The sequence below is a fragment of the Fusarium falciforme genome, chromosome 4 (genome assembly GCF_026873545.1).
Source record: "Fusarium falciforme chromosome 4, complete sequence".
Taxonomy (NCBI): Eukaryota; Fungi; Ascomycota; class Sordariomycetes; order Hypocreales; family Nectriaceae; genus Fusarium; species Fusarium falciforme.
In genome coordinates this window covers 3,917,560-3,944,174 of record NC_070547.1, presented here as the reverse complement: position 1 = coordinate 3,944,174, position 26,615 = coordinate 3,917,560, and the positions used below count along the sequence as shown (strand labels likewise).

The 26,615-nt window shown below is 54.8% G+C and overlaps 8 protein-coding genes across 8 annotated transcripts; 7 read left to right on the top strand and 1 right to left on the bottom strand.

The window, feature by feature from the left end:
• Nucleotides 1-3,455: 3,455 nt before the first annotated feature.
• On the top strand, nt 3,456-4,977 carry NCS54_00592300 (C2H2-type domain-containing protein; the record flags this gene model as incomplete). The annotated part of the gene is made up of 2 exons (XM_053151404.1): nt 3,456-4,066; nt 4,188-4,977. The coding sequence occupies 2 exons, from the start codon at nt 3,456-3,458 to the stop codon at nt 4,975-4,977; spliced, it is 1,401 nt and encodes a 466-aa protein (XP_053007379.1).
• Nucleotides 4,978-5,892: 915 nt separating this feature from the next.
• On the top strand, nt 5,893-7,201 carry NCS54_00592200 (Hypothetical protein; the record flags this gene model as incomplete). The annotated part of the gene is made up of 3 exons (XM_053151403.1): nt 5,893-6,323; nt 6,382-6,463; nt 6,530-7,201. The coding sequence occupies exons 1-3, from the start codon at nt 6,031-6,033 to the stop codon at nt 7,199-7,201; spliced, it is 1,047 nt and encodes a 348-aa protein (XP_053007378.1). The 5' UTR covers nt 5,893-6,030.
• A 2,103-nt stretch (nt 7,202-9,304) lies between these two features.
• NCS54_00592100 (Hypothetical protein) lies at nt 9,305-9,907 on the top strand (the record flags this gene model as incomplete). The annotated part of the gene is made up of 3 exons (XM_053151402.1): nt 9,305-9,504; nt 9,561-9,710; nt 9,775-9,907. The coding sequence occupies 3 exons, from the start codon at nt 9,305-9,307 to the stop codon at nt 9,905-9,907; spliced, it is 483 nt and encodes a 160-aa protein (XP_053007377.1).
• A 1,009-nt stretch (nt 9,908-10,916) lies between these two features.
• Nucleotides 10,917-13,646, top strand: NCS54_00592000 (ING domain-containing protein; the record flags this gene model as incomplete). The annotated part of the gene is made up of 1 exon (XM_053151401.1): nt 10,917-13,646. The coding sequence occupies one exon, from the start codon at nt 10,917-10,919 to the stop codon at nt 13,644-13,646; it is 2,730 nt and encodes a 909-aa protein (XP_053007376.1).
• Nucleotides 13,647-15,424: 1,778 nt separating this feature from the next.
• On the top strand, nt 15,425-15,960 carry NCS54_00591900 (Hypothetical protein; the record flags this gene model as incomplete). Its single annotated transcript, XM_053151400.1, has 2 exons — nt 15,425-15,620; nt 15,710-15,960. The coding sequence occupies 2 exons, from the start codon at nt 15,425-15,427 to the stop codon at nt 15,958-15,960; spliced, it is 447 nt and encodes a 148-aa protein (XP_053007375.1).
• Nucleotides 15,961-18,160: 2,200 nt separating this feature from the next.
• On the top strand, nt 18,161-21,626 carry NCS54_00591800 (Hypothetical protein; the record flags this gene model as incomplete). Its single annotated transcript, XM_053151399.1, has 2 exons — nt 18,161-18,258; nt 18,329-21,626. The coding sequence occupies 2 exons, from the start codon at nt 18,161-18,163 to the stop codon at nt 21,624-21,626; spliced, it is 3,396 nt and encodes a 1,131-aa protein (XP_053007374.1).
• Nucleotides 21,627-22,094: 468 nt separating this feature from the next.
• NCS54_00591700 (Dolichol phosphate-mannose biosynthesis regulatory protein) lies at nt 22,095-22,578 on the bottom strand (the record flags this gene model as incomplete). Its single annotated transcript, XM_053151398.1, has 3 exons — nt 22,095-22,280; nt 22,358-22,438; nt 22,576-22,578. 3 exons carry the CDS (start codon nt 22,576-22,578, stop codon nt 22,095-22,097), a joined length of 270 nt encoding a protein of 89 aa, XP_053007373.1.
• Nucleotides 22,579-23,038: 460 nt separating this feature from the next.
• NCS54_00591600 (Pre-mRNA-splicing factor cwc22) lies at nt 23,039-25,295 on the top strand (the record flags this gene model as incomplete). Its single annotated transcript, XM_053151397.1, has 2 exons — nt 23,039-24,863; nt 24,976-25,295. The coding sequence occupies 2 exons, from the start codon at nt 23,039-23,041 to the stop codon at nt 25,293-25,295; spliced, it is 2,145 nt and encodes a 714-aa protein (XP_053007372.1).
• Nucleotides 25,296-26,615: the final 1,320 nt, after the last annotated feature.

The window sequence follows — 26,615 nt, the reverse complement described above, 5'->3', positions numbered from 1 at the left end:
TTGAGTAAAATATTGTGTTTCGGTGTTGGAGTTCCGAAGTGGTTGCAATCATGACTCCCCTCGGGACGAACAAGAAAAAAGTTGGAAAAGAAGGGTCTCAACTTTTTTTTTTTGTCCTTGAGCAGCCCATGATCAGCAGCAGCCAGTAATTGCCGAATAAAAAATTCCCTCCCCATCTGTCCGATTCAGACCAGGGCCGAGCCCAACAGAAACACAACAAAGTCAATGATCAGGCCCAAGTCAGCCCAGCAAAGCAGCTTGACCGAGCTATCAGATCACGACAGCAGATCAGATCAGGGTTCGCTCACCTTGGCTCAAGGGCAGCAACAGAAAAAAAAGGGCCAAAACCAAGGGGCTTCGGCAGGCCGGCCACTTTTCAGGGCAGGGTTCCTCTTTCAGGGCAAGGGTTAGGTTTGAAGCTTCCAGCGCCAACAAAGCGTCCAATGCGGGACCTGGATGGCCTCCACGGGTAATACCACGTGTAAGGTGTAAGAGACAAGAAGCTCTCTGCTTGGGAAATGCAATAACGAGATAAAACAGGATGCTGGTCTTACAAGCATAATTGTTTCATCTGTTTGGCATCCATGGTAATTACAGCTGGCAAATGACAGACACTTGTCGAGCTGATCTGCCAGCGACGGCAAGACGTGTCGTTCGCTGGTAGAGTGCCCATAGGTGCCTGAGGTGCGCTTCGCGCTCCAGCGTCTACGCGCTTAGCCCTACAACCACTACATCAACATTGGCATTGAATTGACAGCAACGTTGATCGATCACCAAGCATAAACGGCCATGAGAAAGTAGACACCTGTTCTCAACCCCAGTTTTCTACTTTCTGCCCCAGGCTCGAAAGAATGTCTTGACCCCCGACGAGAGGCCATGTCGCAAGATCATTCCGCTAAAGAGACGCATCCCATAGCCTCGTCACGCCTGGACGATTTCCCAACCCCAGGCAAGGCTCTCCTTTCTGGGACAACACTGGCTGCCTGTTCCTGGAAGACGCCCCATGATGTCCACTGCCAGACTGTCCGAAGAACGTCGCGGATGCCGGAAGTGATGCCTCTTGGACCAAGCCGCGCACCCAGCGGAACTGTCGTGGGGGGAGGGGCTCGGTCACGGCGACACGGGAGCCCGTTCCTGACTGAACAGTGAACAGGGCCATGAGAAGCACTAACCCAGCGCAGTCCGAGGTGAGCGACGGCGCTGTTGCACCTGTTATTGGGGTCAAGGATATCATCCCTGATCACAGGATCGCTGGAACACGCACCGCCCCGGCTCGCATCAAGTTCACTAGCCGACGCAAGGAGAAGAAACAAACGGCTTACCACATAAACCTACGGTAGGTACCAATGGAAACCAACCTTGTTAAGTAGCTCAGCTCCGGAACATTCAACAAGCTCGAACCCGACAACCAAGTACGGCACTCAAAATCTGAGACAGTTCCTCTGCGCTCGTGGCATGGCAGCAGGACACGAGAAACTATTTGCTGCCGGTGGTCTTGTGGCTCGCTCATCGATTCTCTTGGAGGAGACGCCATCAAGCCCACGTCCGTGAGCTCCTCGTACATACCCATACACAGTGCAGATACTGAAGCTGGAATGCCCCCCTCCTTTTCCACTTTACTGATTCCCCGGCTTTGCTTGGTTTCATCGAGCGACGCCCCCACTGGGTGCCCCAAATCAACCGCCCCGGCTCTCTCTGAGCACGCACCGGGCAGGGCAGCTCGCCCATGCATCGACACCCTCCCCCGCCCAGTGTGAAATTCCGGCTGGTGTCTCTGCCTGTCTATCCTATCTCGATGGGGCGCTCTGGCGGCGTCGGCGGCCCTGTCGGGGCCACGGGACCACTCTGCCCGTCTCGGAAGTTGGGGAAGACGGAGAAGCACTCAACCAGACCAGCAAAGGAGGCGGCATACGACTGGAGTATGAGGACATGCCCGAGTCGGGTGACGGATCAGGCCAGAATCGAGGCATGGCAAAGGCATTGACGATGATTCTCAACAGGAAAACGAACGACACGAGCCTGAGCAGGCATCATTTTTCTTTTCTTTCTGATTCGGCTCGTTAATTATGGCCCTTCCATCTCTCCGTCCATGTCCAGTCCACGCGTCCGGGACTGCACTTCCCGAGCGACAGACAACCACTGGCTGCACCATTCATGGTCCAGGAACAATGTCTCCTCCCCTGGCGAGCCAGCGACGGTTGTGCAGCGGGCAGGACCCTGGCACATCTGCACTTTTTTTTTCTGGCCGCTGCACAACCGAAGAGGCAATGCCTTTTTATACCTTATCTAGCAAGGGACGGTGCCAGCCCGTGAGGGGACCCAATCATGCCCTGCTGCGCATGCACAACGGGGAGGGGATTGAGGGGAGACCAGGTGGAAACGTCCATCTCTGGATGTATCGCGGCATGGCATATCAACAGGCTCTGTTCGTTGGCAATCGGCCAGACTCGCTGCTCTCTTTATGCTAACCGCTGCATACAGGCAGAGATCTATTCCCACCTGTCATCCTTTCTCATCCTTCCATTCACATTCACCTCAGTACCAACAGGAAGCTCAGGTCAGCAAGGGGACAGAGCCCGTCGCTCAGCCCCCGTTCGCCGGCCGATTGCGACTCTTCATCTGGCCTGTTTCTTGACTGCCTGCACTGGACATCCATCCATCTCACACGCCCCCCCTTGGGTCGCTCCCACGCCAGAGCCCCTCCCCTCTCGCTCTCTTCTTCCCTGCTGCAACTCAGTTGTTCAGATGCTCGACAAGGGGGTCAGCGGACCAATAACCCGCCATCTCCCTCTCCACCTGTCGCCATCGAATGGCTGCCCCGGGGCTCTAGGGACGCCCCTCCCACCCTTCTGCCCCCCAATGCACAGAGTCGACGGCACCATAGCGCTTGGTGGAAGGCGTTGGAACCGGCCCAGGGCCTTGGCTCCCTCAAAGAACCCCTCGCTGGTTCTGGGTCGATTTCCAAGGCACAAGGTCACTGAATGAGAGTGGTAAAGTGGCAGGACTAGCCCAGACCATCATCCCTTTCACTGATCAAGTCCCGGTAGTCGCAAAACCTTCAATTCACCTGCACTGTACTGTACTGAACTGTACAGGCGCCGGCTGCTGGCTACATACGCCCCCGCAGCCACACACACGCCCTCGCTGGGTTGTTCTTCCCAAAATATTATTTCTCGTCCGCTTTACTTACTACACTTCCTCGCAGCATCTCGCCTCTCACCACTTCTCTTCCTTCCAGCATCATCCGTCCACGATCCTCCGGCCCAAAGAGCAAGCTACAACTTCAATCCCCACGCCTAGTTCGCGGTCGACCGACTCCTGTCGTGTCGAATCCCGAGCGTATCTCACACAGTCGGCAATGGCATCATCCAAAGTACGCTGCCCTCATCCTCGGAGGGTCCGACCCGAGCCCTGCCCCGACCCTACCCTGCCATGAACCTCCCACGACCTGCCAGATGGCTTCCAACCTACCAAGGCCCAGATTTGCTGATCTCCTTCTTCCTACCCAGGAAATGCAGCAGTCCTCGCGGCCATTGACTCAGAACCGCTCCCCCATGTCGACAACCGCGTCGGGCCTGCCCGGTCGTCAAACCCACGCTCGGGCGACCTCGCACTCGCTGCTTACCGGTGCCCTCAACGCAAACCACCGAGTCACTCGACGAAAGTCGGTTACGAACCCGAGCTCCAACATCACCTCCGCCTTGGCCGCTGCCCTCCGGGATGGTGACCGGTCCGCCGCTGTGCCGATTGCAAACGGTGGCCGCCGAATGTCCAAGAGCGCCGCTGCCAGGGCGGCCCTCGTTGGCAGCCTTCCCTCCCCGCCAGCCAGCCTTCCAAACCATAAGTCGATGCCCGATCCGAAGCGAGAGCTCAATGGTAGCGCCATCGAGGACGATCCGAATGACGGCTCGGCCGACGAGGGAGCGACCAAGTTCCAGAAGGCTCGTCAGAGGCGTGCCAGCGACGGTCAAACTCTCAAGGAGGGCAAGAAGAGCAACCGGGTCGAGGTCCGCTGCGACAAGTGCGGCAAGGGCTACAAGCACAGCAGTTGCTTGACGAAGCACTTGTTGGTACCCCTCTTCCCCATTGATCTTGCTCCCAATCCAGCGAGTCTTTTACAAAGACAGGATCTGCTTTTGGCGTGTGACGTTGCGTGTGTGTGAATCAGTCTCGCTGACTAGGATTAGGTGGGAGCACACTCCCGAATGGTCCTACACCTCGAAGCTGCTCATCTCGAAGCACCAGCAAGTCCAGCTGCTTGAGGCTGCGTCTGTCCTTGTTGCCATGAATGGCAACGGAAAGGACAGTGCCGCAACCCCTCCCGACTCTGCCAAGGACTTCCAAAGCGAGGCCGGGTCTTCTTCACCTGCGGCTTCGGGGTACTCTGACCCCGCAGAGCGACAGAGCTCTGCCGACACAACCCCGCCACCATACGCCGAGGGGCTGAATGTCAATGGCACTTCTTACCGAAACAAGCGTCACAGCAGCAACGGCGGGTATGCAACGAGCTTCCAGTCCACATCGGCGGCTTCGTTTGGCGCTGGGAGTGCGCCATTTGGCTCAGGATTCGGTCACTACCGGCAGCCGAGCAACGACCACCGACCAACGTCATCCGGCCGCAACGCAACGGGCGAAGACGATCGGGACCTGGCTGCGGCGGTGGAGCTCCTCAGCTGCAGCTTTGGTAGCAACAATGGGTCTCGCAACGCCGGACTTCCCGCAGATGCGCCCCCTGTCCCTCCGCTGCCGGCGCAGTACCTCGACCAAGCAACTCCGCTATCGGCAGCGGGCTTCATCAACAGCTATCCCAGCCGACAACCTGAAAGTTTCACACGAGGCGAAATGAGACGACCCAGCGAGGACGTCAAGATGGAGGAGAGCGGCGATTCGGTCATGGACGACGACGATTTCGAGATGCGTTCGCGGGGTCGCAGCGAAGATGACGACGACGGTGTTTTCGGTCGCATGGAGGAATGATTTTTGGATTCATCATTAACGGGTTAACGAACGGGATGGGACGGGACGGAGTAATCTCTTGGGTCGGGCATATTGACTCTGGAGTTGGAATATTGCATGACGTTGAAGGGCGGGCGCGTTGTTTGTGATTTTTCCGCATCACGATATATGTTGTTGCGTGTATGAGGTGGTTCAGCTCCGCCGCCGATCTTCAGCACCAAGGAGTGGAGGGCTCTTCTGCGTTGTCGTCCATACTGGGACTTGACAAGGATGAGATTGCATCGCCACGAGGTTAAAGTGAGGATCCGGAGAGGCGTCGAGCGGACGCCCGAATAAATAAATACCTACTGAATAAATGAAGAATAAATCTTGAAACCACGTGTCGGTTCGTGTTTACGATGAATACGCCACGGGGGGAGAAAGTTTGGGTCTGGGAGAATGATTGAATAGGTATCATGTCAGATCATGACGAAAAATGATGTTGGTGATAGAGCACCGCTAGACATGAACAACGAGGTCACAATGGGCTGGGCAATAGAACAAGCAGCAGCCAAGCCAGACCCGATCCACGTGGGACGAGAGTAGCAAGAATGATATAGTGAGAGAAGCCAAACAAAAGTCGATCTCTAATCTTTATCATTCATAGGTAGTTGATAGTTCAGCGGCTGGTTCTAGAGGAGAAAAGATGGGAGAAAAAAAAAGAGGGAGAAAAAAGTGTATGGAATTTGGAAAAATTGGTTTGGTCGGTCGTGAAAAAGCAGCTAGCCCGCTAGAGTAAAGCAGCAAAAAGCGACGGGACGAGATACAGTGGGGGTCAGTGGGAGAGGCTGCCCGCTGAAAGAGTGTTTCCCCAGCGACCTCCTCGACGTCACTGACTGCCCGATCTTCCCCACCAGAAGCTAGAAGCGCCCTGCCCGCCCCTCGGCGCAAACACACATACACACAAAGATTGGATCCAGCGCCATCTTGTCTCTCTGTCGCAACACTTGTGGCATCCTCGGGAATCCGGTCTTGCTAATCCAGCTACGTATCAGCCTCGTTTCTTTCGAATTACACAGACAACAAAGCTCCGAGATGCCGGCGACTTTGCGAAGAGCTGCCGGAAAGGCTGACGAGGGCGGCGATGAGGCGGCGCTGACGACAACGACGGCGGCTTCCTCCTCCTCGTCGCAGAGGCAGGTCGCGCCACGAAACCTGCGCGAGGTTATTCCCGACCAGGCGCAGTTCCCACTCGCCGTGGCGACGAGCTTCGCGATGGCGAGTCTCGGGTATAGTCTGTTGGGCGAGCTCTCGGGTGGTCAACTCGCAGCCATCAGCCGCAGCCAAGACACCTGGGGAGAGGTCACCCTTCTCGCGGGCTGGAGAGTGTGAGTTAATTGATTGCGATGGAGCTGGGGGGTACGGTTCGCTAACTCCGTGTCCCAGGATCGAGCTGGCGCTGGGATGGTACGGCAAGCTGGATGGCCTGGATGTTGCCATGTTGGACCTGCTGTCGCATGGTCCTCACGTCAGTCTACCCCACCTTTCCCGATGCCGGATGGATGTTCATGATGGATGCTAACCCATGGTATAGTACTTTCTTCTGTCGAGGTTCTATAACCTCAGCGCTACGACAGCTCTCTGGGCGTTGGCCATCGATATCGCCTCGGTGGCCGTTCCCTTTTCCCTGCTCCGGCCGCTTTCCACCGTCCACACGCCTTCGGCCGCTGCCGCTGCGGGACTGCCCAATCGCGAGCTCATCGACTTGCCTCTGCAACTGTATACGACTGCCTTGTCGACTGGCATCTACACCGTTGTGTTGGTTCTCTCGCTGCGCTTCATTCTGCCGCGCATCCTGGTCGTCTACTACACTGGTGTGCCGACCCTCGAGCCCGCATACACGGCCTCGTACGCGTCTGTCCTCCCTGTGACACTGCTTTTTGGCGTTGCGGCGAGCACCTTCATATTTGCGCCGTTTGCGACGACAGCTCGGGCAAAGGAGGACGATAAGATCGACGAGTTCGACCCTGTCGCCGCGTCCCTTGGGGAGACGGTCTGGTGGAACGTCTGGGGATACACTGCAAAGACCAAGGTGGTGGTTCGGCGGACAGCAATCGCTGCCCTTGTTGCCGCGACCAACACGTTCCTTGCATCGACCAAGACCCTTTACGGCGTCGAGTCCGCAGGCGCCGCCGTGTATGCAAGTGTCTGGGCATTTGCAGCCCTATGCACAGGCATCGGTCTTGGCTTTGTAGGTGGAGACTAAAGGAGAGACGAATCTCACAACTGGAGGACAACCGAAGGCGCCCTGATTTGGTCCTCCATTTGAGTTGGCCAGGGATGGGCGTGTCCGCAGAGAGGGCCATATGAATGGATAGAGTTGGAATGCCCTGGTTTCCTGGTATACCTTGTTCAATTGGGGTCGAGGGGTGGAATTGGGGCTTACTCGGCCGGTATCTTTTGTGTTTGGTTGGCTGTGTGTTGATGTCAGGATTGCTCCGAGACAGTGTTTTGTGTTGTCTGAGAGTAGAAGCGTCTATGTTGGCAACCACTTTTTCCTATGTCATTGTATGAATACTATCACGACGGGCTTTTTTCTTAATACATAACTTATTTAAGAGGTTGCCTAGTTTAGGCCGTCAAGATAAAGATGTCGCCCGGTGTTGTCAAGCCATAGGCTAGACAGGCGAATTCAGCTTCAACGGATGGATATCACTCATGACTGACAACGCATCGGTGCTCGATCCTCATGACTATCGATAAGGCGATACGAACTTGTTCCAAATCACACCGTGAATGGCGCTGAGGTCTGGAGATTGCCAAGTTGGGTAACCAGAGCGGAAGCTAGATGGCGGGGATAGAAGTCGATCCATTAGAGGCGATGACGTCTAGGAATCCGGAGGGTCCACGGGCTGTTGCTCGTTGATGGAGTCGAATCCACCAGCAAGGCAGATCGATTCGGTAGGGCTGATGCATGGGGGTTGCAGGTCAGTGTTTGGGATAGGTAATTGCTGTATCTAGAAGGTTGACAGACTGTTCCCGAGGTTATTGCAGCAAGGAAGCATCTATAGATGCAGCCCTATCCGTTGCCTTGGGTTCCAAAGCTATCATCCATGCCAAGGCCTGGTGTCGTTGATCTTCAACGGGCGCTAACGAGGCACTAACAAGGCCTGTCACAGACATGAACTGAAGTTGAGAACAGAATTCAAAGACGGAATTCGTGAACGGTCATAATTCCGTAATTCCGCACTTGGATATGAAGAAATAAGGAAGCCTGGGAGCTGAGATGGGGAACCTTCGCTGTGATTACCCAGGACGGATATGCTGCAAGGCTGCGCCCCAGAGTGTACGATCCCAATAGCGGACTCGGCAGCTCAGAGAGGCTGTAGGGCTGCTGCAGTTCAGCTGGCAAGGATATTCGGCGATTCAGGGCTTTGAACGTTCATTCTATAGGAGAACTAGGCCCCAATCGAGCCCAAGGTCGAACTGTCACTGGTGATTGTGGCACGACGTTTAGGACAGGTTGAGGACACGTCAAGGACAGCCCCTGCTTGCAGCCCCTCTCGTACCGCGTATATCTTCCTAAATTCTCCAAGCACAGCTCCACCGAAATGCGCCTCGCTAGTATCATGCTATGACCTTAGGGTTTCCTATCCTCACTCGACCATACACCCCTTGCAACACTTGCTGCAACTAACATGCCGTAGGACCAACAGCGAACAGAGAGGCTCAGTAACAGGTTAAACAGAGGAGAAATGCTCCACAAGGTGATGAAAGTCTGCAGAGAAGTACTCCGGAGTGCCGGAGCAGTGCCACTCCGAAGCAGTTCGGCATGTGGTTGTGTGCTATTCCAAGCCTATGGACCCCTGGAGGGGGATCCCCTTCAGGGATGTTTTTGTCCACCACAATGCGAATGCGGCAAGCAGGACGAGAAAGCCAAGATGAAATGCCACTATCTACAACACGCCGCTTGACAAGGTCTCGTGCCTGGCACCAGCCTCGCCGAGAAGCTGCTCATCGTGAAAGAAACAGCCCTATAGGATGTGGCTGATTTTTGTTTCTACCTTGCAAGGGTTTGGTTATGTGCAGTATTGTTCATGCGGTCGGCGACTCTATCTCGCTCCTTCGCTATTTGCTCGCTATGCGTGACCTTGTTGTTGTACCCGTGCACTTTGCTCAGAATATCTTCAACTTTTGGCTTTGAGACTGCAGTTCACAATTCTTTCAAGTATAAGAAGAATCCCATTTTCCTTATGGAATCGAATATTTTCAGCATCATCACACAATCACCGCCGCAGGTACATGTCTTTCATTCAAAGCTTCTCCTTCAACAGTTTCAACACAAGCGGCATCTTTAATACGTCTCGCCATGGCTAGCTACTATGACTCCACGGCCCTTAGGAGGTCCGGGAGCATCAGGAGCGATGATGAAGTCATTGTCGAAGGGCCAATTGAAATTGAGGGCTCGGTCAAGTCGGGAAGTAGTATTAGACTGGAAGGCGAGGTGAGCGTGAGGGACAAGATGGACGCCTACGGAGGCATTGAGATGAATGGGAGTATTAGTTGTGGGTAAGTACATCACTATTGCCCATTGAGACCTGCACGGCTAATAGAGTGGAAAACAGCGGCCGGATTAAGGCGTATGGCAACATTGTGGTGTCGGGATGCCTGTCTGTCAGAGACAAGATCAAAGCATACGGAAAGCTCAAGGTTGTCGGAACTCTCGAAGGAACCGAGTTGGAGATTTACGGAAACGTGAGCATCACGGGATGTCTGTAAGTGCAAAAAGAGCCTGTAATTGTTTGAAGTTGTTATTTTTTTTGCTGACAAAATCTTTAGCAAGTGTCGTCGTCTGGTTGTCTACGGAAGCTTGACCCTCATTGGACCCGAGTCGGGTTATTTCGTTGAACAGTCTGCAGAGATCGCGGGTGCGACCATGATGAGGGAGACGGAGCCTGACTGGGACTGGTAATGGCGTTGCTATTGGAGCTTTGCGATTTCTTCTTCTTTATCTTTGGCTTAGTCTGGCTTTTTTTTTTCTCTTACGATAACGAGTTGTAATGACTGGATGGGGTGATGGAATTAATGGCTGGGTAATGAGAGGATTCGGGACCGGAGATGCACGGATGGGACTTGCGGTTGGAGTTGGGCGTTTAGATCACTTCTTTGGACGATATCCAGAATCTCTGGATATGGATATCGACTATCATTACTCGTCACTACGTATGAATGAGGTATGAACCAGTAACTAGAGAATACAGGGGATGTTTTCTCAAAATCCAAGTCCCTCATGTGCCATGTTCCACTCAACTGTGTTGCAGTGTTAGTTGCATCCACAGCTCCAGGCATCCAGGAACTATTGTCGGTTACAGCCACGATGCAGCAACAGGCCATGCGCAATATGCAATTGAGGCTGAGAGGCTTCGCAATCAGAATTGCTAGAATTCGGCAGCCTAGCAGGACGTTGAAGAGGCTGTCCAAACACGTCAAAGAGCAGTTCGGTTGTCGTCTAAGCCGACGACCATGCGAGTGCGATAACATGGATCTCGGCTTCAACCAGTCAGATCGATTCCGTGCCTCACGTCAAGCATGGGCCATTCCTATATTTGGGGATTTGGGGGCCAAAGACGACCATGAACTCCTTCGGATGCTTTCTCTGCTCGTCGCCAAGATAAAGGCGAGCCCAGTCTTGATGACTCAGGCATCCAGAATGTGTGTGCCTGAAGCTTGCTTCCCGCACGTGCACGGACCATCTCCTGTTCCTGGTGCGCCTTGGGTTGCGCACTACCTAACCGAGTGCGCAAGCGCAACCTCCGCGTTGACGTATTGACGAACATCGCGCCCTTGACCTCTCGACGCGCCCACCATCCACGCCATCAGATGGCATCGCCAACGTCCTCGCAATAGGGCAACGGTATCCGCTCATTTACACCACCCATCGCGCTTCGCGTCAAACGAGCCCCGAAGCTCAGCGCAACACCATGGCCGCCGCCGCAGACCCCCAGGGCGATACCAAGATGGAGGATGTTTCGCCCAAGGACCAGACATCGATGGAGGAGTCCATTTCCCAGTCGCTTGGTCAGATGGACAACGGGCTCGCGTCGCTGCAGTCGCGCGCTGATCCCGATGCGCAGACCACCGTCACCGATTTCCTCGACTTTACCGAATACCTCTCCTCTGACGTTGTGCGGTCCCTCACGCTCATCGGGAAGCTCGACGAGCGCTACATCAATGCCTCCCACATGGTCGACGACTTGACCTCGGTATGGGGTCGGCTCCCCAGTCTACCTGCGGAGGAGCGCCCGTCGCCCGTGCAGCTTCGGGCAGACATCTCTGAGCAACTGGCTCAGTCAGTTGACTCGAGGGTCTTTGCCCATGCCGAGGCCGTGAGGCTGTCGGAAAATGTTAACAGGCACTACAAGAAGGCCAAGGTTTTACTTTCTAAACTGCAGAAGATGATGGACAACTATCCCACTGAGGAAGTCAAAAGCCCAGTTGTGTCGAAATCGCCACAGTTGGCAAGGAATAAATTAAGCTCCAAGGCAGCAGGCGAAGGTGGTCAGAAGCCCAGACGCCCACAAGTTCCGAGAATCATTGTCCCGGGAGAGATATTAGCACCATATGATGTTGACTACGACACCTTTACCGACGACAGCGACATTAGTTCTGATGAGGAGTCGGATACTCCGGCACCAAGTCGAAGAACTCCAGCGCCGCCTCCGCGAATCAAACTTGTTACCAACAAGACCCCAAAGACGCCGAGTCGCCTCGCACGGCCAGTGAGCTATCCTACGGCAGCCCTGAGCCAGGCTGCGGCTGCCAACAATGCCGCCTTGCTTCATCCGCCACCCGAGAACGCGGTTATTGGCAGCCCGGATGCTCCATGGCTGCAGCTTACCCAGTACGAGCTGGCCAAGCTACGGAAACGGATGAAGAAGAATGCGACGTGGACACCGAGCGAGACCATGATTGCTCGCGAGCTCAAGGCTCTGGGCCGTGGTCCTGATGCCTATCATGAGGCCAAGAGAAAGGCCGAGGAAGAGGGGAAATCCTTTGAGCCTCCAGTCCCTAAGCCTATCGTTGATAACGAGTCGGGCGAGAAGCAACTCCCTGCTGGTGCGATCAGTGCTGACACGTTGGCTGCTGAAGAGGTCCCGACAAGCAATCGCGGCATGAAGCTCAACGAGGCAAAGAAACTGAAGAGGGAGGCCCTGGCCAAGCTTGCCGCAGAGGAAGCGGAAGAATCAGCCAGAAAAATGGCAGAGGCAGCTAAGCTCTTCCTCGGCAATGGCAACGGAAACAAGGGGAACCAAAAGGCCACGGCCCCGGCGTCTGAGGCTCCCAAAGAAACTCCCACCAAGCCCGTGAAAACAAGAGCCACATCGAGAGCCACGAAGCGAAAAAGAGAGGCAGAGCCAGAGGAGACCCCCAACTCCCATGAGAACAACGAAACACAACCCTCACGACCACAGGTGAAGCGCACCAAGACTGAGACTCCAGTTCCACCACCCCACCACCCTTCCATGAGCCATAGCAAGGGACCAACCCCTGAGAGTACAGGTCCTCCAGCTCCCCTGACGACGCCTGGTGAACACCCCGTCGTCACACACGCCGAAACCCCAGTTCCCATTCCCATCCCACCCCAAGGCACGTCTATGGTCACCAGCGGAGCCAAGTCTCCGACTCCCAACCCGTCTAACTCGACTGCAGCTCCCGCCGCCACTCCTGGCAAAGCCCACCCGACAGAGACTCCAGTGCCCTTCCCAATCCCCGAGCCGCGAAAGTCGGCAACCCCAGTGCTGCCTCCAGTGAGAGAAAACACTAAGCGAGAGACTCGGGGTGACGCAGCGAAGCGGACACAGCAGGCCCAGCAGCTACTTTTGCAGCAACAGGCACAAGCGCCACAGCCTCAGCAACCTCAGGAGGCTCCTCAGGAGCAGCAGCAACCTGAGCGGCAAGCGTCTAACCCTCCTCAGCCTCAACCCCAACCCCAACCTACTATCATCCCTCCTCCACAACCCCCTCCAATTGCCCCTGAAATACCAAGCAAGCAGATACCTTCACGGGCTGCAACGCCCCGATTAACTCCAGGGCCGGAGGGCCTTGCCCTCCGCCGACCGAGCTCTCGTGGTAAAGGTGCCAGCCAAGAGCCACAGTCCTCACTAGCGGCAGATCGGCCACGACGGGCGAGCACCGCTCGCAACACGCCTGCCCCCGAGCCTCGGCCAGCTAAGCGAACCAAGCGTCCTGCCCCCGGCGTTGTTAGTACCACAAACAGTGGCGGGAATAGCGCTGTCGGTAAGCGAAAAGCGGCGCCGAAGAAGAAAGCTCGTCCGAGGCAGAATAAGGGTCCTGCGGAGCCAGAGCTGGAGGAGGTAGACGACGAGGGGAACCCGATCGATCCCGACGAGCCGAGATACTGCTCCTGCAACCGAGTCAGCTTCGGCCTCATGATCCAGTGCGACAATGTCGACGTAAGCGGCTCCTCAACCACGCCCTCACACTCATCCTCTACCTCAGCATCCCGTCGAAAGGGAACGAACAAGCAGCTAACACAGAAGCAGAACTGCAAGGAAGAGTGGTTTCATCTCGAGTGCGTCGGTCTCGCCGAGGTGCCCGCCCGGACGACCAAATGGTACTGTCCTGAGTGCCGGGTATTGCTCAACATTGGCGAGAAGGGCGAGGTTAGCGCAAGGGGTGTGAAGATGTAGGAGGGTGGCAGCAACAATGTTGGGGAATTCAACAGGTCGATTTTTGGAGTTCAGAACGGTACGATTTGGGGCGAAGTCTGGATGTTTGATATTTTAGAAGATATCCTCTGCAAGGATCCTACGAGAGAATGATACCCGAATGGTTTGCTCTTTATTGGTTCCAGTCTCGGACCTGCCAGCAACTTTCACCAATACATTACGGAAACTGAGAAGCTCGCTACGCGCAACGAGTTCTCAATGGTCAATAGGGAACGTTTTCTCCAACAAGGCGTAATTGGTTTAGTGGTAAAATTCTCCGTTGCCATTCGAGCAGCGTCGGGGAGCCCTGGGTTCGATTCCCAGATTACGCATTGCTTTTTGACCTTTTTGTCTGTTTCTTTCATCGATTCCATAAACCGGATTGTGTTTCTTTTTGCAATCCGATGTTCTTTTGCACCCTCGTCCAATGCAGTCCCTGTGACGGCCGATTGCACCGACCATATCACGTGCAACAATTCAAAGCGTGATTGGTTTAGTGGTAAAATTCTCCGTTGCCATTCGAGTAACGTCGGGGAGCCCTGGGTTCGATTCCCAGATCACGCATTGCTCATTTCTTTTTGCCAGTTGCCGAGTGAAATGCTTTTTGCTAACCGTGCATCTTCCTTGGTTTTCTGTTTCGATGAGTGGGTGTTGAGACGGGATGAAAGGAGCCTGGATGTTGAATACTCGACTCCTCACAGGGCAGGTGCTGCCGAGTTCCGGATAACTTTCCGAAGAAAGTCCAGTTGTTTTTCACTCGAACTGTAACTGCTTCGTCGCAATTCAAGCCTTGCGTCAACTGTCATCTAGGGTAGTTTTAGTGACTGAAGAGTGCCTGAAGGTTGCGGTGGTCGCGTAGTCCTGGAGGTATCTTGAATAGTTGATGAGAAGCCAGAAAATACACTTGATGTTTCAACAGCGATGATGCCTATTTCACCCCTCAAGATGATTGATCAGCATGTTTGAAAACCACGTCGGCCTTCGATTCCTCAGGAGCCAAGGAAGAACCGGGCTGGGATGACTGAGCAGTATGTGGTGACGGTTGGAGCCATTACCAAGCTCGGTTGATAGTCGATCAAAGGACCAATTGTTTCTGGTATCAAAAAGGCATATCTCGACAACGAGGCCAATGGTGTCTCGTGTCCAGCGCATCGCCGTTGGCTTGTTACTGGCAGTGATGCATAGAATATCATCACCATTGATAAAAATAAAACCGTTGCTTAGCGGATCAAAAAGAAACATCTCCGGTACAGGGAATCGAACCCTGGGCTCCGCGGTGCTATTCCCTCAGGTTATGAGAGCGCGAAATGTTAGCCACTACACCATACCGGATGAACTGGCTGTTGTTGCAAGAGGATCTGGATGATTCGACCAAGTATCCGGCAGAGGCTGTTATCGCACCGGTCCTGTCTGTGTTGCCATGTTCTTAAGATCAAGAACCTGAGATGCAACAAGTTGTGTAGAATCTGAGGCTTCCTAGGCTTCGAAGGCTCAGGAACATATGAAAACCTAAGCCCTGTGGGAATAGAGTTAATGCATGGCGGACCGCCACGCTTCATTCCAGAAAGAAACACTGGCGGTAACTTTCGTTAGCTGGATCACGATCTGCTGCAACCCACCTGTGGTGGAAAGCAATTGCATCATGCTAGCTGTTGAACTCCGTATATCCGTATTTATAAGTGAGGAGTCTGGCGGGCGGAGTGGCCAAGCTGCTCTCTCTTGCTCGATTTGTCAGAAAACAAACTCGCAACAAATTCACAATGGCAAAGAACATACCTGAAAAATACATACCCCAATACGCAAAGGGGGATGATTGGGATGATCAAGAGCTCCAAGACTTCGTGACGAGTTTCTATCGCCTCTCTGATAACCATGAGGAGAATCAGCTATGGGTCGACTCATTCACGGACGATGCGAACGTACAGATTGGCGCCGACAAGGCGCAGGGGTCTGAAGGTTAGTCAACTGGTATCTGTCGGGTCGACTATCATGTGAAGCCAGTCCGACAAACTGTTGAGATGTTGAGCTGACAGGCGAATACACAGAAATCCCAGAGTTCCGCACTCGGATGTGGGCGCATATCCAAGAACGTAAGCACACGGTGCTCAAAGTATTCCCTGGGAGGTTCACTGGATCGGACGCATCGGAGCGTGAGTGTATGCTGCTCGGAGAAGCGAGCTTCTTGACGCGAGATGGGAGAACTATTGAGGCTGGTTGGTCGGCGCATGCGGTGGTAAGAAGGGTCCAGGGTCAGTGGAAGTTTGCGCAGTATCGAGCCTGGGTGCAGAACGAATAGGCGGACACCTTTTATGAACTCGGAGCAGTTGAAATTGTGCATAGTCTGGGTGATCAACTTTGATGGTATTCCAAGCTCCCAAGCCCAGCGCCTCTGTTGAGAAACATGTCCAACCGGATACGTCATGGCAGTCCCGTGGGAGAAATGCGGGGATGGAGTTGGGGGCTTGCGAAAGCCCATTGCCGATGCGTATCGCCCATGGTCGAATGGCAAAGCCCCGGATCAGCACGCCGATTAACGGAAAGCTCTGGCAGGGGAATCGACAAGTCCCGAGCAAGGTCAGATGAAAAAGGCTAGCAGCACACCCGGGGGCGTCATGTCGTCAACATGGCATCGTCGCAACGTTTCTGGGGCGCTCCAGAGTTCACCGTCCCTTGCTTTCCCACGCTGCCCGCCTTCTGCTCTGGCGCAGACGAACCCGCGGCCTCCCACGATCTACTCATCTGGGATATCGCCCCCTGGAGATGAGAGGCACAGCAAGGTTGATGGCGTAGATGGCAGGGCTCACCTGACCCGCGGTCACGGCGTAGAATCATGTGGCTTGGATTGGGTCGGATGGATGGTAGATGGTGGATGGTGCAGCCTGGATGTCTGGGGGGAATGATGGCGGATCATTGATGACTTGATGACTGTGATGACTATTGCGTACTTGCCCGATTCGAAGTGGCATTCAAGTTGGTGTCTTCTCCCACTTGTTGGATCAAGGAACGTCGTCATCACCAAGCTCTGCCTTTAACACTCCAGACCCGGAAACCTGTTATGAACTGGGCGCGTAACTGGGCATGATAGCCTGCGACGTGGTTCATCATGCCCGCCGCTTCGGCCAGGCTCCCTAGGGAGGACCGGATTCGTACCCATCCTTCAGCGCATGAACCCCCCGCGTCGGCCGGCCCTGTCCCGAGACTCGCACCGCGGGAGCTGGAACTGGAGCTGACCAGAGGTCCAGAGCCATGCGCCTTTACCGCCTGCTGAGCCAGTCTGACCTGACTGTGCTGTGTCAATCACCGATGGTTAGCCATCGGTGCCAAAGAGGAAAGTCGGAACCTTCTGTTGAGCTAGAATGCAGCGGTTCGGCGTGCCTGACAGGATGAGCCACGCAGATCCGGCTGGCTCTGATATGTACCCGGCCTTGCCTTATCACTTCCCGCGGGGGCTGGTGATGACGGGAGGTACCTCTGCCTGCCAGGTCCCTTATCGTGTACAACCTCAGCCAGCCTCCACCCATCCAAAACCGCCCGGCGCTAGAACAACCTCGGGCGGGTTCAGGTTCGCTATTTACAGCCCAGGGCATGTGGTCCCCTGCTTGGCTCCCCGACACCCCCCGTAGCGCTCTCCCCTCAGTGGACCAAGACCCCGCGTCACTGGATGAGGTGTCAATGGCCGCGGGAGGGTGGGATGAATGAATGAATGAATGGATGGTGGATGGGTGGATGAATGTCCATAGCTCCGGGCTGCCTTACACCATGGATCCATGGACCATGCCATGCGTCTCGGGGTGACTCCCATGTCTTCAGTTCCAGGTCCAAGTCAACCGACTCCTTCTCTCTTCTTTCATTTCCATACTCTTCCATGACTCTACGATAAAGCATCAAACAAGCGCATGACGATTTTCTTTATTCCCAACTCGAAACGATCTTTGGTTCCTCTATTTCCTTCTTTTTTCTATCCAATATTATTATAGACTAAAGCGACGAAGCTGGCCTACGCCGCTGCCCAACAAACTCCCGCACCCGCACCCCGCCCTTGCTCTCATTCGCAATCACTCACTGCACTGACCCGACCTGACTGCAGCGGTACTTCCCCTGCTGTTACAGTTAATCGACCCCTCGATCTGTGCGAGTCGCAGTCACTCACTGCTGGCTCCCTCTGGCGTCATTGCCTCTGATCCTCGACGCGACACAGGACACAGACTTTGAATCTAGCCAAGTGCCGGCGTCACCTCGACTCTGTCTGAGTAAATCGATTTGACGCCTCCTTTTTGGCAACCACGTTCTGCGGAAACGCGAACGCTTTAGGGGCAGGAAACTGCTCCGACGCTTCTCCAAATCAGTTGAATGCCTTGTATGTTTGTACCTCTATGTCCCCCCTCATTCCGCCTACCTCCCTCTACTACCTATCGCCTATCCCGCCCCTGGACCGCGCCTAGTCCTTGACTCCCGTCCTGCAACCCGCTGCCTTCTGCTTGCCAGAGGAGCTGACCATGACTCTTTCTCCAGCCTCCAAGAAGGACAGGAAACATGCCAAAGAAAGTGGCGGCATTGCCGCGGCCGTGACAAAGCAAACAGCTGGAAAGTTCGCGTGAGTCCTCCCTTGTCCGCATGACTTGCCTCTTATCATAATAAGTACCTGGCTGACCCGTTGCATGTAGCAACATCAACAACAGCGGCAAGGACAACGGCAGCACCAGCAATACCAACTCCAACAGCGCTGCCAGCAACAAAAGCAAGAGCTCCTCCACCTCGGTCGCTTCCACGCCCCCGGCCGATACCCCCGAAATCCAGCCTTCTTCCGGCCCTGACAATGTCAACCCCGCTGTCTCCCCTATGCTGGCTGCTTTGTCCACCACTCCAGTATCTGCAAGTACAGCACCGAGTATGAATAATGAATGGATGAGGAGCGGCATGGCCGGCTCCCCAGGCAACCTCATCAGTATCATGGGCGATTCACCTCCTACTCAGCCATCTTCTTATGAGGACCCCGGTCGACTGCATCACGGATGGGCTGCCCAGCGACCTTACATGAGCCCTTCTCCTGCATCTCTGTCTCCCCCAAGTCATGGTCGACGACCCTTGAGTTTTCAGATGGATGCTCAGTATCAGTCGCCCGAGACTCCCCCACCGGGTGCGCATTATCGTCGTGGTTCTGTCAACTCTCCTTTCGCTGGCTCGAGGATGGGAGGCCAGCCTCCACTCCCTCATCAGCCCCAACCGCATTTCTATGGTGCCCCGGATATCGATCTCAATATGGAATCCCGTTCGGGTATGAAAGCAGGTGAACGTGGTTACTTCTTCGGCTTTGACAAGCTTCCAGAATGCTCCGGTTTCCCTGCTAGCCCTAGTAACGTTGTTATTGCGGGCTATGAAGGTGGTCTCGATGTCTACGCCGTTAGCAAGAGAGGCCTCGAGCCTGTGGCAAGTCTAAAGGGGCTGCGTGGAGGTGTCCGCCATGCCAAGATTCTTCCATGGACTCTGGGCAACGATTCGGAGTCGCTTTTCCCTCTTGTGGCGGTGGTCCTTCATGGTCCTGTATTGCCCTCAAGCTCGGCTGGATTATCGACTCAGGATGAGAATGCGAGCCCTAGACCCGACGGAACGACGAGCCCACGGTCAGTTTTCGCTCATCAGGATGGATTTCAAGGACGCAAGTCTATCGATGCTTATCAGACTTCCGTCGAAATCTACTCCCTCAAGACGAACCAACCTGTCGATGTGCTTCTCCAGGCGCCCAAGATTCACATCAACCCCGAGATTTCCGTCACAAATCCCATCTTTAGACCTCCCCCGCCTAGTGGCTCCTTCACGATTAGAGCAGACTCTGGAACGATTGTAGTCTGTTCGGGCGTCACCGGTGAATGCTGGGTCTATTGGCAACTGTTGGAGGAACAGAATGGCCACATCTTTACATGCGTCGGCAAGATATGGACCAGTCTCCAGCAGAGCCATCGTAGTGAGGTGCCAGAGGAGGCCGATAAGTCGCGCGCTTTGTCCGCTACCCCTCGACCAAACCCGCAAACCCCGATTCTGGCCGTCAATGGGCGATGGATCGCTTACTGTCCATCGAACCCATCATCTCAGGTCTTGCTTGGAGCTCATGTGCCACTGCCAATTTTTGGCAAGGCACCTGGACTCTCTACTGTCACCTCGCCCCAACTTCCGACGATATCTGCATCGGTCGATCTGCCCATATCAGACAGTGTCGTCAACAAGATCATGCGGGAGACGACCCAGGAGCTGATTCAGGGTGCTAAATGGGTTGGCCAGCAAGGGCGGCAGGCTTGGAACTCGTACTGGAATAAGTCGTCAAGCCCTCAGCTACAGCCGCAACAGGCTCGCTCTCCGCCTCAACACTGGGCTGGAACTCGGTCTCCCCATGGAGACCCCAGCCAGTTCCCGCCCACCCATGGTTCCGCTGGCCAGGCCGTAGCCAAGGAGCCTGGGCTGGTGTCTATCATTGACGCTGGATCGCTCTCTACTTCGTCCTCAATCCACCCAATTGTTACGTTCTCGACTCCATTGGGATGCAGTTATCTTTCCTTCTCACCATCTTCCTTGTCTCTGTTTACAGCCAGCAGCAAGGGAGATGTTCAGACGGTTTGGGACCTCTTGCGTATCCAACATACCAGATCGTCCCCCCTCCAGGCATCGGTTATGCCAAACACGAGCACAGGACCCCAGGTCCGTCAGATCGCCCAGTTCTCTCGCATGACTGTCGCACGGATCGTCGACGTTGCTTGGACACAGGCGCAGGGCGAGCGGCTAGCCATGGTGACAGAACGTGGCACTGTTCATCTTCTCGATATGCCGTCGAGCGCATTCATGTGGCCCGCTCCGCGCCGTCGCAAAGCGGCCCCTGAGAGCGGTACTGCTACACCAGACCAAACTAATACCGCCGTTTCGTTGGCTACAGGCGCCTTTGGTGCGGCATACCAAGCTGCGAAACCTTTCGTGGGCCGTCCCCGTCGTAGCAGCGCCAATGTACCTGGCGTTACTAGCAATACTCTCAAGGATTCTGCGGCCATAGGAGGAAGGGTGATTGCTGCCAGCATTAGCTCTTCCCTTGGGAAGACGGGAACTGCAATTAACCAACTTCGACAGACGGGAGAAAACCGTGTGTCCTTGCCACCAAGCTCGACCTTTCCAGTGGCATCCTGTGTGACCTGGATCAGGAGCCGGAAGCATCACGGACTCTACGTGGTTGGAGGCGGCCTTATGCGGGCGTTCTCCTGTCGGACTCGTCGGTCTAGCGTACAGGCTGGTAGCAGAGTGACACGCGCCAGCAGATATCACGACTACAATGTGCCGGCCTTGCCTAATGATCTCGTTGCTCCAGCTGTGCGACAAATGGTCGACCTGGGCGCTCAAGAGGAGATCCTCGATCTTTCGGATCGTGAAATGGACGCCGGGAACACATTAACACTCAACGCTCGACCTCGTGCGGTTTCCGCAGACCATAACATGGAATCTTCGATCCCTCAGGCCGAGATAGAATCAAGCGCGCCTTACCAGCCCTTCCACACTGATCGGCGGGTAACCCTGTGCGAATATCGGCGAGGCGCAGCAGATCAACTGGAAGCAGTGTCTGCCATTCTAGCCGAGACGAATCTAGAAGAGAATGCATCAAAGAAAAAGAAGAAGAAGGGGCAACCCGTGGAATCAGGTTCATCTCGTGGGGCTTCAAGCACCGCTGCTTGGGCCTTTGGGCTGGATCTTCCCGTGGTGCGACTGGACTTGGGTTTGCCGTCTGTTGCCGAAGAGGAGTACGGTGACCTGGATGACCACCTTGGCCTTCCCCAGTCGGCCATGGAGCGTGTGATGCAGTATGGTGATGAGGAGCAGATTGTGGTGACAACAAGGAGACGCCGTGGAGCTCAGGGCGGAGGCCCAGGGGAGGATGGCTTCTTTGAGGATGACTGTGAGGTCCTCGATTTTGCTGATCAGAGAGTCTAGGTCTTGTTGGTAGCACGACAACCCGAGGCTTGAGATGCGGACTGCTTGGCTTTGCTGTTTTTCATGCATGCTATGGGATAGTATTCCGTTGCTTGAGCTTTTGTCGACAGACAGCAAAGGTGTCGACATGGGTGTAGCAGGGGATGTTTGAATTCAACCTCACTCACGGTCTGGATTACTGGAGTTGTCTGATTCTGGTCTGTTGGACACATTGGTAATACGAAAGACACTCGTTATCACGGCATTTGTATAGCAGGCCCTAAGGCCTGAATAAATAGAAGCACATTAGATACCCATTTCTCTGCATTGCTCTCTTTTTCTGTGTCAATACAACGACACGTGGGACCTTTCGTCTTCAGCCGCAAGGTCCCATGGCATGATTAGATGGTGGACTACTCAGGCAGAGAGCATCGCCCAGAGATGCCACAATGAATAATTACAAGGTATATCTATCGACGTTTTGATCGTCTAGTTCGTCTTCTTGGCGGCAGCCTTGGCCTTGGCGGCCTTCTTTTTGTTGCTCCGGATCATGACCATGCCGAGGAAAGAGCCCACGACGGCGCCGCCGAGAAGAATGATGATGACGGGGATGCGGATGGCCCAAACGCGGGGAGGGAAGAAGTTCTGAAGCACATGATCGTCATCGACAAAGGGCTGTGAGGGTGGTTAGTATACACACATGCGCGGAAATCGAGACCAGGAGAGTCGAAGCAGCGAGGGGCAAGACTCACCATGAGCAGAGTCCAGATGGTGTAGTAAAGGAAGACGACAGAAGCGGCCACGAGCATGGCGAGACCGACGATTTTGTCCAACTGCAAATCCGAGATCGAGTTAGTCGAGCGACAACTTGAAAAGGCGAGGGGTCGTTGAAGAGATGGGTTCAAGGATCGATGGTATGAGGCGCGTAAAGGGGACAGCGTGTAAACCAAGAGGCAAAGTAGCGACTGACCATTGTAATAGATGCGCAAGGCGAGCGAGCGTAGTTGGTCTGGAAAGAAGAAGGGAGAAAAGAAGTTTAAAGAACGTCTGTCGTTGAAGCCTGAGCCGGTGCTGGGATGAGAGGTGGAAGTGGCACGGGGCGGGATGTACCTGTCGAGAAGTCCAGCCTGGCCAAAATTCAGGACGCGATTCAGGAGGTGACGATGGGTGGTGCTTCGAATTGAGTGGAGCAAGCGCCATAGCTCAGCCACAGATAATGTGGCTTGACAGCCTCGCCAGCCTGTGCGTCAACTTTTTTTTCCTGGTTGGTCTCTGGTCGCGCTGCAGCCTCCCAGCCTCAGGCTCAAAGTCACCGACGACATCCATCTTGGTCGTTGAGGAACTTTCGCTCTGTCTGTCTCCGCAACGCCATCAACTCTAGGAGCAGCGATATCCACGACATCAAAACCGCCGCGACTGCGACTCTATCGATGATGGCGTCCGCCGAGGTCGATATCCCCCGTCGCGAGCGCGACCGCGGCGACCGAAGCGACAAGCGCGATGGCGACTCGTACCGTCCTGCGAGGGCGCCGCGATCGCCATCCCCCTCACGAGCCCGCGAGCCGGTACCCGTGCGCACGGAGGAGGAGAAGCAGGCTGCTGCAAAGGCCGAGTACGAGAAGCTGTTGACGATGCGATCCGGCGGTACCTACATTCCCCCCGCGAGACTGCGCGCGCTGCAGGCCCAGATCACGGACAAGACGAGCAAGGAGTACCAGCGCATGGCGTGGGAGGCGCTCAAGAAGAGTATCAATGGTTTGATCAACAAGGTCAACACGGCAAACATCAAGCACATCGTCCCCGAGCTGTTTGGCGAGAACCTGGTCCGCGGCCGAGGTCTGTTTTGCCGATCCATCATGAAGGCCCAGGCGGCCAGTTTGCCGTTTACGCCCATCTATGCCGCCATGGCTGCCATTGTCAACACGAAGCTGCCCCAGGTTGGTGAGCTGCTGATCCGCCGACTCGTCATGCAGTTCCGCAAGGGCTTCAAGCGCAACGACAAGGCCGTCTGCCTCTCCTCGACCACCTTCCTCGCCCACCTCATCAACCAACAGGTTCAACACGAGATGCTTGCTGGCCAGATCTTGCTTTTACTTCTTCACAAACCTACCGACGACAGTGTGGAGATCGCGGTTGGCTTCTGCCGTGAAGTTGGACAGTACCTGGAGGATATGCAACCATCTATTTCCATGGCCGTTTTCGACCAGTTCAGAAATATTTTGCACGAGGCCGATATCGACAAGCGAACGCAGTACATGATCGAGGTTCTGTTTCAGGTGCGCAAGGACAAATTCAAGGACAACCCTGCTGTCAAGGAGGAGCTGGATTTGGTTGAAGAGGAGGATCAGATTACTCACAGGGTTGAATTGGAAGGCGAGATTGACGTGCAGGACGGACTCAACATCTTCAAGTTTGACTCAGAATGGGAGGAGCACGAAGAGGCGTACAAGAAGCTCAAGGCCGAGATCTTGGGCGAAGGAAGCGACGACGAGGATGATGACGATGACGAGTACGACAGTTCGTCCGAGGAAGAGGAGGATGAAAAGACCAAGGCTATGGAGATCAAGGATCAGTCCAATGCCGACCTGGTCAACCTGCGCAGGACGATTTACCTCACCATTATGTCCAGCGCCGACCCCGAGGAAGCCGTTCACAAGCTCATGAAGATCAACCTTCCAGCAGGACAGGAGCCCGAGCTACCCTCAATGATCGTCGAGTGCTGCTCGCAAGAAAAGACGTACACCAAGTTCTTTGGAATGATTGGTGAGCGTTTCGCCAAGATCAACCGACTTTGGTGCGACTTGTTTGAGCAGGCTTTTGCCAAGTACTACGAGACCATCCACCGTTACGAGAACAACAAGCTCCGTAACATCGCCATGCTTTTTGGTCACATGTTTGCGTCAGACGCCCTTGGCTGGCACTGCCTGTCCGTCATCCACCTCAACGAGGACGAAACGACGTCGAGCAGCCGTATCTTTATCAAGATCCTGTTTCAGTTCATCGCGGAGGAGATGGGTATGCCCAAGCTCAGGGCACGTATGACGGACGAGACCTTGAGGCCCAACTTGGAAGGTCTCTTCCCCCAGGAAAACCCCCGCAACATCAGATTCTCCATCAACTACTTTACGAGTATTGGAATGGGTGCTCTCACCGAGGAGATGCGAACACACCTTCAGAACATGCCCAAGCCAGCTCTACCCGCTCCTCCTGCCGCCGACTCAGACTCGGATTCGGTTTCGAGTTACTCATCCTATACCGGTTCGTCCTACTCGAGATCTCGGTCACGATCGCGGACACCTCGTCGGGTCACTGACCGGGGCCGTTCGACTTCTCGGACTCCTGAGCGGAGGGGCCGCGGACGCTCATACAGCTCGTCGCGGTCAAGATCCTACACAAGGTCTGTGTCTGCAAGAGGACGTGGACGTAGCCAGTCTTACTCTGCGAGCCCCCCTCGTCGAGGTCGGCGGTATACTAGTGAGAGCCGCTCACGATCTCCGGCGCCTCGTGGTGGACGTGGTCGAGCACGCAGCAATTCATACTCGTCTCGCAGCCGGTCACGCTCTCCTCCTCCACGCCAAGCTCGTGGCCGAAGAGATTCTTACGCCTCAGAAGGTCGGTCACCCTCACCGCCACCTCGTGACAGGCGAAGTCGATCGCGTGATTCACAAGATCGATCCCCTTCTCCCGTGAACAAGCGGGAGTCTCCCCCTGCTGCCAGAAAGCGGCAGAGGTCATTCTCTGGTAGCCCACCACGACGAGGACGGCCGCGCGGAAACGCCGGTCCAGGCTCCTACCGGCGCAACAGCTCCTCTGTGAGCGACGGAGCGCGGGACAGGCCAAGGCAATATAGTCGATCGCCTTCGTACGATTCCCGCTCTCCGCCGCCAAGGAGGGCCAAGCAAGAGAGCAGGTCGCCGCCACCGGTGCGCAACGGGGGTGGCCGAGACTCACAATCGCGGTCGCCCAGCCCGCCACGACGTGGAGGCAACCGACCCGCCAGTCCTGTACCCGCCAAGAGGAGACGATATAGCGATAGCGTATCTAGGTCGCCGCCGCCTGTGAAGCGAGGACGGCGGGGAAGTTGAAAAGACGGAAGGGGATGAAAGACGATGGGAAGCAAATCTTAATGGATAACATGTAGTTAGTTGAATTGGGCTGCTTTGGGGAGTTGTATCATCAGCGGGACTACCAAAATTGAAAGCTTCTAGCCCATTTTCGTTTCGTATTGTTTCTATTGATCGCTGGTGGCTTTATGACATTTACTTCAGAAGATACGTGTAAGAGGATCTCGTGCAGGTCATTGAAACTCTCTAGTGCAAGTTGAAATTTATCGTTTGGTGAATGCTAAAAAAGATAATACTGGTGAGCCCCAAAGTGCCTGTCTTGACCTGGTTCCTTAGTGTCAAAAGGGGCGGAATCGACCTTCACCCTGATCCCTAACGGTTCTATGATCCCATCGACTATGACAGAACAGCCATAAACTAGATGTGAGGGCATCTACGAACCTGAGCAATCCCCCAAAAAGGCCGATTCGCTCCGCCCTTTTTAGATGATGTGTTGAACGGCATTGTCTGGGCGTTTGCTGCGGTTCGTGGTGTTAACGGGTTCATACCGGATCCTGCATGCATTGTGCAGTTCAAATACGACAGTCCAACGAGATGAACATGTTTTGTTGGGCAACATGGTGTTACTCAAACAGTCACTTTTTATTATGCTGCGTTCGTTGAAGTCCAAATGGGGAGTTACAACTGGGCGTTCTCACCAAGTCTATACACACGTTTGCAACACCAATTGTGGCATTTCGATAAACAGATGAAAGAAGGCGAACGCTTCAAGAAGGACTGGATATAAATGCCACTATGATATGTGATCTCTCTAGACTTCTCTTCACCTCTCACAAGCTCACCTGGTTGAGGTTCAAGCAAGTCAACAACACCGAATCACACTGATACACCATATCAACCACTCCTGAGCACCTCGTCAACTGCGGAATCATGGATCTCACCGACA